Source organism: Vigna unguiculata, chromosome 6 (assembly GCF_004118075.2).
Source record: "Vigna unguiculata cultivar IT97K-499-35 chromosome 6, ASM411807v1, whole genome shotgun sequence".
Classification (NCBI taxonomy): domain Eukaryota; kingdom Viridiplantae; phylum Streptophyta; class Magnoliopsida; order Fabales; family Fabaceae; genus Vigna; species Vigna unguiculata.
This window is the reverse complement of record NC_040284.1, coordinates 12,164,502-12,180,863: the sequence shown is the minus strand read 5'-3', so window position 1 is coordinate 12,180,863 and position 16,362 is coordinate 12,164,502. Positions and strand designations below refer to the sequence as shown.

The 16,362-nt window shown below is 36.1% G+C and overlaps 1 protein-coding gene and 1 non-coding gene across 2 annotated transcripts; both read right to left on the bottom strand.

Annotated features, from left to right (window-relative positions):
- Positions 1–662: 662 nt before the first annotated feature.
- LOC114189298 lies at positions 663–769 on the bottom strand. Its single transcript, XR_003605604.1, has one exon. It is a non-coding gene; the product is annotated as a small nucleolar RNA R71 (small nucleolar RNA).
- An 11,863-nt stretch (positions 770–12,632) lies between these two features.
- On the bottom strand, positions 12,633–15,135 carry LOC114186687 (probable serine/threonine-protein kinase PBL2). The gene is made up of 6 exons (XM_028074663.1): positions 14,816–15,135; positions 14,186–14,496; positions 13,953–14,088; positions 13,699–13,835; positions 13,484–13,607; positions 12,633–13,363 (listed from the first exon to the last, which is right to left on the bottom strand). Exons 1-6 carry the CDS (start codon positions 14,874–14,876, stop codon positions 12,981–12,983), a joined length of 1,152 nt encoding a protein of 383 aa, XP_027930464.1. The 5' UTR covers positions 14,877–15,135; the 3' UTR covers positions 12,633–12,980.
- Positions 15,136–16,362: the final 1,227 nt, after the last annotated feature.

Sequence of the window (16,362 nt, the reverse complement as noted above, 5' to 3'; positions counted from 1 at the left end):
GGGAACGGTGTTCTTTTGAAATTTCTAGTTATCTCATCCAGCTTTGTGTATATTTTTCTTTATTAGATAGCTTATTAAATTTTCCCTTTGTACTAATCCTTGCTTGAGCTGTTTGATTTATGCTCTTAAGAGGTCAGGTTCCTGAAGATCGATTAGCATTTGACCCGGAGATAGAAAAGACAACTAGAAGGAACAGAGGCAAAAGCAAAAAGAAGCAAGGAAAGACAAGGGAAGAATCTTCCAGTACTTCCATCACACCTCAATCAGAAAACATGGAGAATCAGAGACCAGCTCTAGCCAGGAAGACACTTGGAGACTATGCTATGCAACAAGGGCCGAGATATTTTTCTAGCATAGCAATACCATCCACCACTAAAACTCTGGAGATGAAGCCAGCTTTCCTCAGCTTGATCAGTTCTCATCAATTCACTGGAATGGATAATGAAGATCCATACACTCATCTCTCTACATTCTATGAATTGATAGGAACCATGGGCTTTCAAGAAGGAGATCTTGAGCATGTATACATGCGGTTGTTTCCTTTTTCTTTGGCAGGTAAAGCAAAGGAATGGCTTAAGTCACATCCAAATCAGAGTTTGAATAGCTGGAAGGATGTTGAGGAGAAATTTTTGAACAGATTCTTTCCACCATCTCGCTACATCAAAGCCAAAGCTGATATTTCAACGTTTAGGCAAGGACCAGATGAACCATTCTGTGAAGCTTGGGAGCGGTTCAATTCCTTATTGAGGAAATGCCCAAATCACGGATTTGAGGATATTGCTCAGTTGAACATATTCTGTAATGGTCTGAGGCCTGACACCAAGATGATATTAGATGCAGCAGCAGGTGGAACAATGATGAGTGTAGATGCAGAGCAAGCAACAAGAATCATTGAGGCATTAGCATCCACAGATCATCAAGCTCAGCATAATAGGCAGACTGTTGAGAGGAAGGGAGTGCTTGATCTTAGTACTACAGATGCGATCTTAGCTCAGAATAAGATTCTGACTCAACAGATTGAAGCACTGACGAAGCAAATGGCTAAATTACCAGAGCAGTTGCAAGTTGTGCAATCTTCTCCTAGTCAACAACCCATGAGATGTGACTTCTGTGGAGGAGATCATCCAAATGGTCATTGTTCTTATCAGAGTAGCTCACAAGGAGAAGTTTAATATGTGAGCAACCAAGGAAGACCAGGAAATTTCTCCAACAATAACAACTTTTCACAGGGGTGGAGAAACAATCCAAATCAGAACTTTGGATGGAAGCAAGATGCTGGTCCTTCAAACAGACAACCTCCTTATCAACAACAGCAACAACATTATCCTTCGGTGCATGACAGAACATCTAAACTGGAGGATACTTTAGAAAAGTTTATGCAAGCTTCTTTGACCAATCAGAAGAATACAGAAGCTTCAATCAGAAATCTTGAAGTACAGGTTGGACAGTTGGCTAAGCAATTATCAGATCAGCAAGCAGGTCAATTTTCAGCCAACACGCAGACTAATCCGAAGGAGCACTGTAATTCAATTACTACCAGAAGTGGTAAGATTGTGGGAAGAGGGATTGGAGACAACCTGGTTGCAGAGGAGGAGGTGTTGGAGGAACCAGAGAGAGAGAAAGAAAAAAATGAGTGTGAGGGAGAGGAAGAAAAAATAAAAGAGAGTTTGTAAATAGAAGAGAAGAAAAAGAAGAAAAAAATAAAAATAAGGAGAAAAAGGGGGAGAAGGGTGAGAAACAGGTACCCCAGTTGAAAAACCTTCCATACCCTCAAAACCCTTCCAAAAAGGACAAAGAGAGGCAGTTTGCAAGGTTCATGGATATTTTCAAACGACTGCAGATTAATATTCCTTTTTTGGATGCTATGGAGCAGATGCCAACTTATGCAAAATTCATGAAAGAGCTCCTAACAAAGAAAAGAAAATTTTCTGAAGAGACAATGGAGCTGGAAGCAGGGTGCAGTGCTATAATCCAGAAATCATTACCTCAGAAATCCAAAGACCCTGGGAGCTTCACAATTCCAGTCACAATTGGAACATTGCCAGTAGATAAAGCATTGCTCGACTTGGGTGCAAGTATAAATTTGATGCCTCTGTCTATGCTACGGAGAATAGGAGATCTAGAAGTAAAGCCTACAAGGATGACATTGCAATTAGCTGACAGATCTTTGAAGTATCCATATGGAGTGGTAGAGGATGTTTTAGTTAAAGTTGATAAATTCATATTCCCAGTCGATTTTGTTGTGATGGATATTGAGGAAGACATTGAAGTCCCTCTGATACTGGGAAGACCTTTCATGAAAACAGCCAAGGCCATTATTGATGTTGATGATGGCAAACTGAAGGTCAGAGTGCAGGATGATGAAGTCAACTTTACTGTATTCAAGGCAATGCAACATACTAAAGACAAACAACAATGTTTCAAAGTAGATGTGATAGATGAAACTTTTTTATCAGCTAGAAAGCAAGTGACAAAAGCGAACCCTTTAAAAAAGGCTTTAGCTGGTGTTCATGATGATGAGGCAGTAGGAGAAAAAGGAAAATTACAGCTGCCAGAATTGGAGGAAAGGAGACTCAGCGCTTATGAGTCCTCTAAGCTCTACAAGGAAAAGATGAAAGTTTATCATGACAAGAAAATTCTCAAAAGAGAATTTTATCCAGGCCAATCAGTGTTATGGTTCAATTCCAGGTTGAGATTATTCCCTGGAAAGCTAAAATCAAAGTGGTCAGGACCATTCCTTGTCAAAGACGTGAAATCCTATGGAGCCATTGAGCTAGAGGATCCTGAATCTAAAAAGAGCTGGGTTGTAAAGGGGCAAAGGTTGAAGCCCTATCTTGGTGGTGAGATTGATAGGCTCGCCACAATCATTCAACTTGATGAACCTTAAATGAAACAGGCGTCAGGCTCGTGACGTTAAACAAGCGCTTCCTGGGAGGCAACCCAGTGTTTTAATTATGTTTTTGCACTTTAATTTCATCTTGTGTGATTAAATGTGTTTGTGTATGTAAGTATGTGTTTGTGTTTAAAGTTCTATGTTCGTATGTAAAAGGTAAGTTTTTAGCATCCAATCATCTCAATAAGGCAAACCATGCAATTTTGGTTGTTTTCAAACAAAACTGGTATTTTAAGCATGGGAATGAGTTTTGGTGCCAGAATTGAGATCACCAAATGCTAAAAATTGCCTTGTTTTGGCCAAACTGTGAAATTTGATTTTAAAAGCTTGATTTTGAGTTTGTTGATGTGAAACCTTTTGGAATGATAGAGAATTGACTGAAGTATGGTTTGATGTGTGTTTTCGAGTTATTTGGATTGAAAGGATCATGAATCAAGTGAGGAGAAGTTGAACCAAAAACTGAAAAGTGGCAAAATCAGCATGTGTCAAAACTGCACGAAAATCTCGCCCAAGCTAAACATGTCTCGCCTGGGCGAGATATGCAGAACCTGAGCCAACCAATTTTGTTGATATACTCACTTAAGCGAGTAGTGGCTCGCCTGGGCGAGAATGCCCTGCACCAGGGGTGATTTGGGCGACACAGCCTCGCCTGCGTGAGACTTTTTAATTTTTCCTCTCACGCCCATCTCGCTTAAGCGAGAATGGCTCGCTTAAGCGAGAATTCGCGTTTAAGTGAGGGACAGTGGCAGATTTGTTCACTTTCTCTCTTCTCTCCAAACCCTCGCTCACCTTCTCTTCTCTTCAATTTTGAGTGCGCCTTCACTCATTCAATTCTCTGCATTTTAACTCACAAATTTTGTCTCCTTTTGCTAATTTCACTTCAAGGTAAGTTCTTCCTCATTTTCTTCATTTCCATCAAGCATAGTCATGTTTTTGTGCTCTTGTAAACCCTAGGTAGTATCCATGCTATAATTTGATGCGTTTTGTGTTTATACTGTGGGGTTTAGTTTGAATTGATGCTGAAATTGAAAAATGTGGGTTGCTTATGGTTGACTTGTTTCAAAATTTTTTTACCATTTGAAAATGCACTCCATGTGTTTGATAAAATTCCATGTTGAAATTGTTCTTGTTTGTGATTGGTTAGTGAATTAAGCTGAATTGGTCATGTTTTTGGTGGGTTAATTCTCATATTTGCAAGTCAATGGCTAGAACGAAGACAACAGCTAAACATCCCGTTATTGAAACCAATAAAGGGAAAAGGAGAAGACGTGCAAGCAGCTCTTCTCCTGAAAGGCCAATTACCAACCGTTTTAGAGACCCCGAAAGAGAAGAACGTTATGAAAAGATAAAGAACTGGGTCTTTATCAAAGAAAGAAAGGTGGTTCTACTTCCAGATGAATATGATCCTTTCTTGAATGGCCTTATCAGGAGGAACTGGATGAAGTTGGCTGACCCGCTTCCCAAATTTGACCCAGAAATTGTCAGGGAGTTCTATGCAAATGCTTATTCTGAGGACAATCCTGGTGAAAAGAGATCTAAAGTTAGGGGAAGATGGGTAAATTATGATCGAGCTGCTATCAGTGAGTTCCTTGGTAATCCACTACCTCTACAACCAGGGCAACGCTGTGACTTCACAACAAGAAGGAGGAGCCATGAACCTTATGATGAAAATGAAGTAGCACTCCTTATATGTGCTGCCAACCGATCTTATCAAGTCGGACCCACTGGAAATCCCCTCAGAATTCTAAGAGGAGATATGAAAACCTTAGCCCAAGTCTGGACCACATTCTTACTTGCAAACATAGTGCCCATTGGCCACGTGTCAGACTTGAACGTCCCTAGATGTCATCTCCTTTATTGCATAATGAGGGAGGATCTGACTGTTGACGTCGCCACAATTATCTCTGAAGAAATCCACAAATTTGTGAGATACGAAGTCAACAGTAGGAATGACAAGGCAAAAGGTGCTTTGGGTTTTCCGGCTTTGATCACAGCTCTTTGCCAAGAACAAGGGGTGGAGGTAGAACTAACTGAAAAGATACGACCTTCAATTACCAAGAAATTCATTGAACACTTTTGTACCCACCCAGAGGACTTGGAGCAGCTAGAAGAGCCCCAGCTGGATCAACAAGTTGAAGACCAACCAGCTGAAGACCAACCAGCAATGGAAGAACAACAAACAGGGCCCACACAGCAACCTCAACTCAACATGAATAATGAGTTGCTTGAGCAGATGAGATATCTGAGGTTGCAGATGGAGCACACTCATCAGCAAAATGCTTCCATTCATAGAGGACAACTCCATCTTCAGGAGTACCTCCACCAGAATGTTCGCGGACCATACCCAGGCATGACTCCACCAGAATTCTTCACTTATCTACAGTGGCCTAGGGACAGTCCTATTTTCCCAGGGGGAGGTGGACCTGTTGCAGGTGAGGGACCATCAGGAGCTGCTGACACAGATAGAGCAGACATTGAGGATGAGATTGATTTTGGAGGAGATTGATCCACATCACCATTCCACCCTTCAAACTCTATAAATACGGTTTCATTGTTCTTTTTCTTTTAGTATTTTGCAGTATTTATGTAATTACTACTATTTTGCTTTAGTTGTTTTGGCTAGAATGTTATATTATCTAGTTAATTAACTGTTTAACTTTACCTTTTGGCTTAGTATTTTGTGCATAATACTTAGAAACAGCTAAAATTTTTTGGGAATCACTTTGAAAATCTTTCTTGAGAAAATTGGTTAAAAAGAAATCTGATTTCAGTAAGTATCCTGAGTCTTGAACAACTGAGTGAACTGAACACAGAGGTGAAAAAGGGAAATTTTGGTTGAATTCATAATTAAACAGAATTAGGATATTAGTGCTGCATAGTTAGTCAAGATAATCAGTTGTAACAACAAGTGAGATACCAAGGAAATAAACCAGAAAACCCAGTTAGTGTGTGAATCCTTAAACAGTTTGAGTGTTTCCACTGTTTGTTGACAAATTGATATTGCTTGATTTTCATTTGATAACATCACATTTAAAGCATGGAAATGATTAAGGCAATTTTGTTGAATTTATAACTCAGTGCCAAATAGCCAACCTGTAAATAATCATCCTTTGTTGATAGCCCATTTGAGCCTAATTGTTTGAATTATGCACCTTAACCTTAACTTGAATTATTATCCTTTCCCTTTGCACACTTAGGGATAGAGAGCATAGGTGTATTTTTCAACTGTAAGGGAGGGTAATTAGTTGGTAGAATTGCACTTAAGGAAGAAAAGGGCTGAGTATCATAATTCACTCTCTAGTATTGTGTAGGAATGTATATATTTACACAAAAATTAAAAAGAACAAAAAGAGATAAGAGTGAATTATGAATGAAAGAGAAACTTGGTGTATTGAGGTCTAAATTATGAGGAATGGAGAGTAGAATTGGGTTTGAATTGTAGTTATGCTCTCTTTTCTAAGTTGTGCTTTTTGTGATCTTGAAAAACCATTATTCTTGAAAGCCTAGCCTCATTACAACCTTGAAAAGACCTTAAGATCCATGCTGATTGTGTGTTTGTGGTTGGATTGAAAATGACTAGCAATTTTGATTTGTTGAAATTCAGTGGAAAATGAGAGAGACACATGCCTGTGAGACTTAAGAGAGAATTTCCTTGGTTATAATCACTTGTTCTTACAATTAGTTTTCCTGAAAAATTGGCTGCACTCTTATCCTACTGCTGTTTGATAATTGGATTCACCATTTGCTTCTGATTTTGAATCTGTGGTTTGGAATGCAAAAGTTGTCTGGACAGGAACTGTGAAAATGATTTCTCAATAACCAATTTCAGTTTTAGTTTTGAATGGCTGTTGATTTTGTTACTTTGCTTGAGGACAAGCAAGATGCTAGGTTGGGGGGAGTTGATAAGTGCCAAAATTTAGTAAAGATTCATAACAAACTCTGGCACTTATACTTTAAATTTGTGTTCATTTCATATTGATTCTCCCTAAATTCAAGTTTCAATCACATGCTTCCAAGTTTTAATTTAAAGAAATCATTTGATCCTATTTTGTGTGTTTTTCAGGAAAGATTAAAGAGAACTCAAGAAGAGTGAAGGAGAAAGTAAGAAATAGAGAAAATAGGGAAGGAATGATGTTAACTTCGCTCAAAACCAAAGCATTCTCGCCTAAGCCAAAGCCACTACCGCCATTCTCGCTTAAGCGACGCAGAATCTCGCTTAAGCGAGAGTTCGTGCAGTGGAGACCCTCTCTTGCCGCCATACTCGCCCAAGCGAGTTCAGATGCTGCCAATCTCGCCTAAGCGAGATCCTTTCTTCAGCTTGAAGTACTCTTGCTCGCTTAAGCGAGATGTTGGCTTCAGCACATCTCGCCCAAGCGAGAGGCTTTCTTTAGGATGAAGAATGTTGTCTCGCTCAAGCGAGACTTTGGTAGCTTGAGCGAGACTTCGTGGGTATATATTCTGAGTGCATCAGAAAGAGAGGGAGCTTGGAATTTTTGGAGAAGAAGACGTCCGTGCTGCAGAACTGCTACCAGGAGCATTACAGTCTCTCATTTTCTTCTTCTTCTTCTTAGCTCTTAGGATTTTGATAGCTACCATGAGTGGCTAATCTCTTTCCATGGGATTGAATGTAATCTACTCGAACTTGGATGTAATCTGGTGATATTTATATATAGCATTTCTGTTTTACTCAATATTGGTATTATTGTTCTGCTCTTAATGCTTACTTCTATCTGATCAATAGAGGTTTTGATTTTGATTTTTAGATCTGACTGGAAAGTATTTCTGAAAATCTGATTTGAATAATGATACTTGATATACTGTGATGCTAGGAATAGATCTCAATATATCAATTGCTTTTAACACTCGACCGTAATGCTGGATAGTTTGTTGAATATGTGAGGAATCAATATTCAGGAAACTAATCTTATGAATTTTATACGCGAGGGATCGGTATAAATGATTTTTGAGTGTGCATCAATATTGGTATTTTCAGATGTTATATATTATATTCATCCAGATTACAAACAAGGGAGATAGATGAAATTCAATCCCAGTTTCTTTTACTGTATTTTTCTAAACTTTTCCGCTTTTACTGTATTAATTTTATGCAAAAGTCAATGTCAAATCAAATTTAAAATCTTTGTATATATATGCTGATTGAGATAATTAATTATTTTAACTGAATCTGTTCCTCGTGGGTTCGACACTCTTACTTCAAATCATTATACTACAGTTGACTTTTGGTACGCTTGCCAAGAGACTCAACAGCAGGTCACTCATTCTGCGATGGAGCCTGGCAGCAAGGATTGAGCCGCCAGGCGGTGCATTCTATTCTGGAAAGAATCCCAGAATTTCAAACCCTGCATAACCCTTCCTAAATAGTTCATCAAGCGTTTTTATGCCTATTTTCATCATTAGGCTCGTGAACCTATTAACAGGCTTACCAGTAATCAAATTTAATTATATCCAACTCAATTCTAGTGTAAAACATAACAATTATATCCAATTCATCAAGACTCCAATCATCAACCCTAAAACTCACATTCATACAATGTTCAACTCAATTAAACCCCAACCTCCACGAATTTAAGGATTGTATGATGTCGAATTATTCACAACCATTAGAACATGATTTTGTATCGATCAAAATCCTCCAAAAACACTAAAATACCCAAAATCGAGCCAAGATCCTCGCGTCGCCTGGTGGTTCAACCACTACCGCCAGGCCCTTCATCAGGGAGAACCCAGAATTGGATTGGACACAAGTGTCGCCTGGCGGGCCAATTAGTGCCGCCAAGCGGATCCGTCTCTGGGACCCAGAATTAGCATAGCGTTAATGAGTCGCTTGGCAGAAATTCATCACCTGCCAAGCAGTTTCTGGAAAAATTCCAGAAACCCGAAATTCATAAAATGCAACCGTATTTATACATCCAATTAACGAGTTCGGCTCCCCTAACCTAGCTTCCTTGCTAAAAGCTTGAGAATTCCAAGGTTCTTCTCACAGCACCAAAATCACTCAAAACTTACTCTCTCAATGTGCAGAACGAAAATCAACTCAAAGCTCTCTCCTTCTCTCTCAAAAATCACTTAATTGGGTGTTAATTACTCTTAATTGCCCTAAAAACGAAATTAACATTAAAGGGAATGTAATTACTCTTAGTTTTGAAATGGTTGAAAAGCTAAAAAGGGGGTTGAATTGGCTAGTTAAAAATTTAGGCTATCTTTGCAAGCTAAAAACCACCTTTAATTGAATCAAATGGATCACCAAGTTAGGATGCAAAAGGTGTTGGATAGTACTTTCAGTTGATCAAAAATAGAGTTAACAGATTGATTTTACTAAACAGATTATGTTATAGTATAATCAATCGATTGAAACAGGAAAACAGCCGACTGAAATGCTGGGAATAATGTAGAAATGCGAATTTGAATTTTAAACCAGGAACAATGCACAAAAATGATCAAAATAGGTTCCAAATGATTATGTAAACATACTCAATGCTGCAGTTGCCATGGAAACATGCAAGAACATGAAAAAGATTATTAAAACACAAGTTCTTGAAACTTTAAAATGAAAATGCAAGAGAGAAAGGTTAGAGAAGAGAGGACACCACGAGATTTTTATACTAGTTCACTCAAACCTGAGCTACATCCAGTTTGTCAAGGCAACTTGAGCTTGACTTTGCACTATTTCAAAAGATTTACAAAGTATCCACTCTTACACTTCCAAAATATGCAAAAACACCACAAAAGACCCTTGAATCACACAAGAATCACACCAGCACATCAAGAACCCTCTTGCAGACCTAGAAAACCACCAGGCACACACACAAAGCTTGAGAAAGATCAAACCTGAGTGGTAGCACAACCCAGCCTACCACAAACCACTTCTCCAAGCTTCAAACCAAGCCAAAAGCTCCAAGAATTTGATCCAAGATCAATCTTCAACAACTGCAACACATATGATCACGAAGGAGAGAGTTTCCACAAGTTTCTAAAACAAAATCACGCTCTAAAATGATCAACAGACCTCTCTTTCGAAAATCACAACTTTTATAGTTAAACTATTACGAAATTCAATAGGTTGATTTTCAAATCAATCGATTGATTTCACTTTACTTAAGTGAAATCAGTCGATTAAAAACTAAATCAACTTATTGAATTTGTTGCGGTTTAAGACTACTGCAGCCAACCTTTTAACCTGTTGAAAAACCATTCAACAGACTAAAAGAGACATTTTAACCTGTTAAAAAACCATTCAACAAACTAAAAAAGACATTTTAACCTGTTGAAAAACCATTCAACAGATTAAAAGACACATATAAGACCAAAACATCTAATTCATGCTACAAGGTCTACAATATGAATTACAAACTTCAAATACATTTTCTTAATGATGTAACTACATGGAGAGCACACGTTCTAGCCTTGATCAACATGGTTATCATCAAATCACCTTTCCTTCATCAATGTGGGCTTCATTCCAATGGTAATGGCTTCAAGATAGTTCAAAAGAGCTTCATTCAATCTTCATCAAATCTTTAAGAAGCAAACCACCTTGGCTTCTCATGTCAACAATTACCATTCAAGGTCACTTATGGGCTGCTTTTCCAGCCTCCCTTGGGCTGCCCACCCAACTAGGGTTTTCTCTACCCTTTCATATTCACGCCAAAACTAAGTTTAGCAAAAATAAAGTTTAATTTGGGTTCTCAAAGGTTTGAACCCACATCCATGCCAAAGCCAAATCAATGCTCAACCATTCAACCAATTCATATTTCATGATGACTAATATAATTCAATGATTATATTATCTCTAAACATGATCAACATATATATAAAATAATAACAATTAAATAACACACAATTGGCATACATAGGACTTGAACCCAAGTACTCTCAACCACTTGAACTAGTACTTTTCCCACGTCACATCAATCCATATTAAATATCATAAAAGCTCCAACTACTCGTATTTATTAATTAATTATTTATTTAATTAATTAAATTCCACGGGTCTTACAATTAGGACGTATGCGGTATAACCGTCTTAGTGAGTACTTGTTAAAAGAAGAGTATACAAATGATACTATTTGTCCTTGTATTTATATGAAAATATTAGAAAATGAATTTGTCATAATTTTTGTTTATATAGATGACATAAACATCGTTGGAACTCCTAATGAACTAACAAAGACAACTAATTGCTTAAAGAAAGAATTTGAGATGAAGGATCTTAGAAGAGCTAAGTTTTCTTTGAGATTAGAAATTGAGTATTTAAATGAAGGTGTTTTTGTATATCAAAAGGCTTATATAATGAAGGTGCTTAAAAGGTTCTAAATGGACAAGTCACATCCATTATGCAGTCCAATGGTTGTAAGGCCATTAAATGTTGATAAAAAACCTTTTAGACCTCAAGAAAAGGACGAAGAACTTTTTAGTTTGGAAGGACCACATCTTAGTGCTATTAGAGCACTAATGTATCTTGCCAATTATACTCGACCTAATATAGCATTTGCTATAAATTTGTTAGCAAGATATAGTTCTTCACCTACAAGAAGACATTGTTCTACAATAAAACATATACTTTGTTATCTTAAGGACATTATGAATATGGGCTTATTTTATCCAAATGATTCAAAATCATATCTAATGTGTTATCCAGATGCAGATTATTTACCAGATTCTCATAATGGTAAATCAGGAAGAGGGTATTTGTTCACATGCAATGGCATAACAATTTCATGGCGGTATGTGAAACAAACCATAACAGCTATATCGCCAAATCATGCAAAAATTTAGCATTACATGAGGCAAGTCATGAATGTATTTGGTTAAGATCTATAATTCAACATTTGCAACAAACTTATGGTCTATCATAAGGAAAAATGGAATCAAAAACCATATATGAAGACAATAGTGCATATATTTCTCAATTGAAATAAGGATATATTAAAGGTGATAGAACAAAATATATTCTTCCAAAATTCTTTTCCACTCATGATCATTAAAGAAATGATGATATATAGAGATCCAAAATATTCGTTCATGTGAAAATCTGACAGATTTATTTACAAAGTCTTTGTCAAAGAGAACATTTGAACAATTGGTTCACAAGATTGAACTTTGTTATATTAATTATGTAAGTTTACATAAGGGGAAAAATAGAAAATGTGATGAATAATATTATACCGAAGAACAAAGAATGATATATTTTTTTTCCTTCATTAGGTTTTACCCCAAAAGGTTTTTACTAGTAGGATTTTAACAGGATTTTTATACCGAAGAATAAAGAATGATCTACTCTTTTTCTTTCACTAGATTTTTACCCCAAAGGATTTTTACTAGTAAGATTTTAACAGGACACATCCTCACATCCAAGGGAAGTGTTATGAAATTAATGGATGTCAATTGACTTGGTAACAACTACTCATGATTGATTACTATTGATCTAATCTAAACTTTTTGCATTAACTATTGTAATCATTAAGTTGTATCCTTTAGGTTGTTTTTTTATTTGGGATTTTTCCTCTTGGTATACACAAAGAATCAGTGTGCACTCTATCTTCTCCTTCTCTCCTTTATTTTATAACAAATCCTATAATTGTATAATTCTATAATCTTAAATTTTTAAAAATAAATAAATAAAGAATATTAAAACTCTACCGTTCTGTATATTACTTTGTCTAATTTATATGGAGGTTAATGTTGTTAAACAATTAGTTCAAAAGCCAAATTAAGTATATAACGTATGAAGATACTACATGAACATATCCATTAACTATTCAATTTCCCAATTTTGTACATGAACAATAGCCATCCTAAATGCTCAAAAACTTCATACAATGTAATAAGAAGCTATCCGCTACCACAATTTAATACTCTACACTCTGAACAACCCGCAAAGGTGACAATTCTTGGCAGAGGCAAAGAAATGAAAGAACAAAGTATTTGTTTGTTGGTATAACAAAGTATTCTTCTGTTCTTTTCTTCATGGAAGGATGCAGAAGCATTCATCCAAAAGGTGGAGAACAAGAAGTGAATTTAATGGAATGCCATCAGAATTTTTGGTTGCATTCATTATACTTTGCATTTACTTTTGAGAATGGCCAGCAGGATTTTTGGTTGCATGGCTCTCAGGTCTTGGTGGTGTTCTTGTGAATGAGTTTGAGGAATTAAGCACTTCCAATGCTGCTAGAACTTCCACCATAGGGGGTCTAAATTTGGGGTCAGTGTTGAGACATTGCAGTGCAAGTGCAGCTGCAGCCATTGCCCCTTTCTTAGAGTATTGACCCCCCAACCTTGTGTCCATTATTCTCAAAACTCTTCTGTTGTCACTCAAAAATGGCTTTGCCCAATCCACCAAAGTTTCATCTGAAAATCCAGGTCTGTCATCTTCCACAGCACGCCTACCAGTAAGCAACTCTAACAACACCACACCAAAGCTGTATACATCACTCCTTGGTGCCAGGTGACCTGTTCAATTCAAAACCAACTTAGAAATCGCCCAAGGATGACTATTGAAATGACCTTTCATAAGTATTTAGGATAAAAAGGAACTAGTTTGAGCTAAATTTAGATTTCAAACTTTGATACCTGTAGCAACATACTCTGGTGCAGCATAGCCTTGAGTTCCTATTACTCGAGTTGAAACGTGAGTATTATCTCCGGTTGGACCATCCCTTGCCAAGCCAAAATCTGAAAGCTTTGCATTGAAGTCCTACATATGCATTAGGCTACTCTTTAAGAATGTGTAAACCAGAATATGTAGTCATTACAGATCCACAAACCAAACTTTTAATGTCACATACTGAATCAAGTAGGATATTGGAAGCCTTCAAATCACGAAAGATGACATTTTGATCCAGGGAATGTAAGAACGCTAGTCCTCTTGCTACACCAATTGCAATGTTGACCCTTGTAACCCAAGCCATAGGTTGAACACCTTCTGCAGAAACAGAAAACAAAATTTTAGGGTAGGATGAGTTGATTTAGGAATCTTGGTTCAGCTCAAATTGGTATTGTAAAAGCTTACAAAAATATGATTAGAGTGAAATGAACTTACTTCTGAATAGATGATTCTCCAAACTTCCTTTTTGCATGAACTCATAAACCAGAAGCCTGTTTTTACCTTCCAAACAATAACCAATAAGTTTCACCAAATTGTCATGCTGATGCTGCCCAAGATAACTGACTTCTGCCTGCCAGAACAAAGGAAGTAAATTTAGTCATCAGCACAGCAAGACCATTGATTAGTCTAAACAGAAAACTTTGGTTTATGGTTGTTGTTACACATACAAGCCATTCCTTGTGGCCTTGGAAGCTTTCTGGTTTAAGATTTTTAATGGCCACCACAATTCCGGTGCCTGGTTTTGTGGGGCCATATGTGTTCTCATCAATCCATCCTTTGAAGACACGCCCAAATCCTCCCTCTCCGATCAAATTTTCTCTCCTGAAATTCTTAGTGGCCTCCTTTAGATCATTCAAGCTGAAGGACTTTAGGCTACTAGAGATGGATGCGGTAACAATTGATTCTGAAGATTTTGGAGCTTGATTTTGAGCAGAAGAATTTGAATACTGCCTTGGCTTACTTGCAGGCCTCTTACTTCCTACAAACAGATAAGAAGCAAGTTAAAAGCAGCAATGAGATTAACTTTCCAACATAATCGTGCAAGCAAATTTCTAACTGTAAAATCAGCAAACAAGTTTTGGGCATGCATCTTGGATTCGAAGTTCTGGGGCAGACGTCAGTGCTTATAATTTGTAGTGAACATAAAGTTTTAAGCATCAGAAACTAAATAGGAAAAGTGCCAACATTGAGCATGAGAAACAAAAAGTCAAACTTGAAACTCTTTCTGGGATTAGTGCACAAACAAAGGGAAACAAAGAGACACAGTGGCTTCAAAGCACCAAAGAAGAGGAACCAACCAGAAAAATTGGAGGAAGATACATGAGCAATCGGTTTTCCTTTGGCACAAGTATTTCCCATGATGAAAGATGTGGTGTTAGATCAAACCAGCAAAACTCATGAAGGAAAAGCAGAAGAAGAAGGAAAAGGGTATGGAGGAAAAGTCTCAGAAACTGAAAGTGATTATCTGGTCTAACCAAGAAGAAAATGTCCACAGCAATGGCGTCGTTAATTAGCTCAAGAGGCAGAGTCGTCAACTTTTGGTTCAACCAGAAAATAATTAAAAATGGAACAATTTGCTTTCATGAACCTTCATAGAACAAGTGCAAGCGAGCACTCATTGAACATTCCGGGGTCAGATTTTGACCGCATTATATATGACATGGTACTCTGTTTCAAAAGTTGTGACGTGAATATTTGAAACTAGATTGGATAAGGCTTCAGATATTAACCCAGACAAGGATTTACTATGGTTTACAAATAACATAAATTTCATATATGATATGAAATATTTTAATGCTAGAATTGTAGTTGAAATTGATATAACTACGCGATATAATATTTTATAAAAAAAAATTCAATCAGAGATGTGAGAGCTGAAAATTAATTATATTATGATTAAAATATGAATACTTTATTAGTTATTCAAATTTAAAATAAACTTGAATATTCTTCTAAATTTTTTAAATTAATATTTTTCAAGTTCCTTAAATTAATCGTCACTAAATATCGTTAAACATTTGGGTAAATAATTATTTTATTCTCTAAATGTGTAAATTAATAATAATTTAGTTTTGATAGAACAAAAAAATTGTTTAATATAAAAAGTATGATATTTATATTGTTATATAATTTAGTAATAAATTAGTTCCTAGACTTTATAATGTGATTAGTTTAAAATTGATTATTTAAAATACAATTTAGTGTTAAACTTACTTTTTTTTATATAAAAAGTTTATGTTTAGGTATTATGAAAGTTTCATATTTTAACTAGTTGTCCTCTAAAGTTCACTAATAATCTATTCTTACAGGGAAAAAATAAGACTAAACTATGACAATAAAAACATAATAGATATAAGCGAAATTATCAAACTAATGATATAATTATGAAAATCTTATACTCTACAAATCTTAATCAATTTTGAAAAAAAAAATCCTATCTAACGCAAGTAGGTAAATCTTAAAATAATTATCTTACTAACATAATATAATTACATTATCCTAAACAAATAAGAATTTTTATCACTAATTTACTTGTTCAAAACTGAAGTAATCATGTATCCTAAATTATAAGTCATTAAACTACTAAATAATTGTTTTTTTATTGTTACCACACAAAACTTTTAAAACATTCATTTCAGTCTATTTACGTAAAAAAATGTACAGATTAGAATAAAACACTTTTTTTCGAACTACAAATTTAGAAATAAATCACTATAATCATATTTAGATATAATTAACTAATTATGATTTGAAAAGTAAATCGACACTGAATCTGGCCGCCCTATGTAAAAGTGTAAAGGAATAAATCAATAAGCATTAAATTAATAATTCTGTGGCGGCTAGT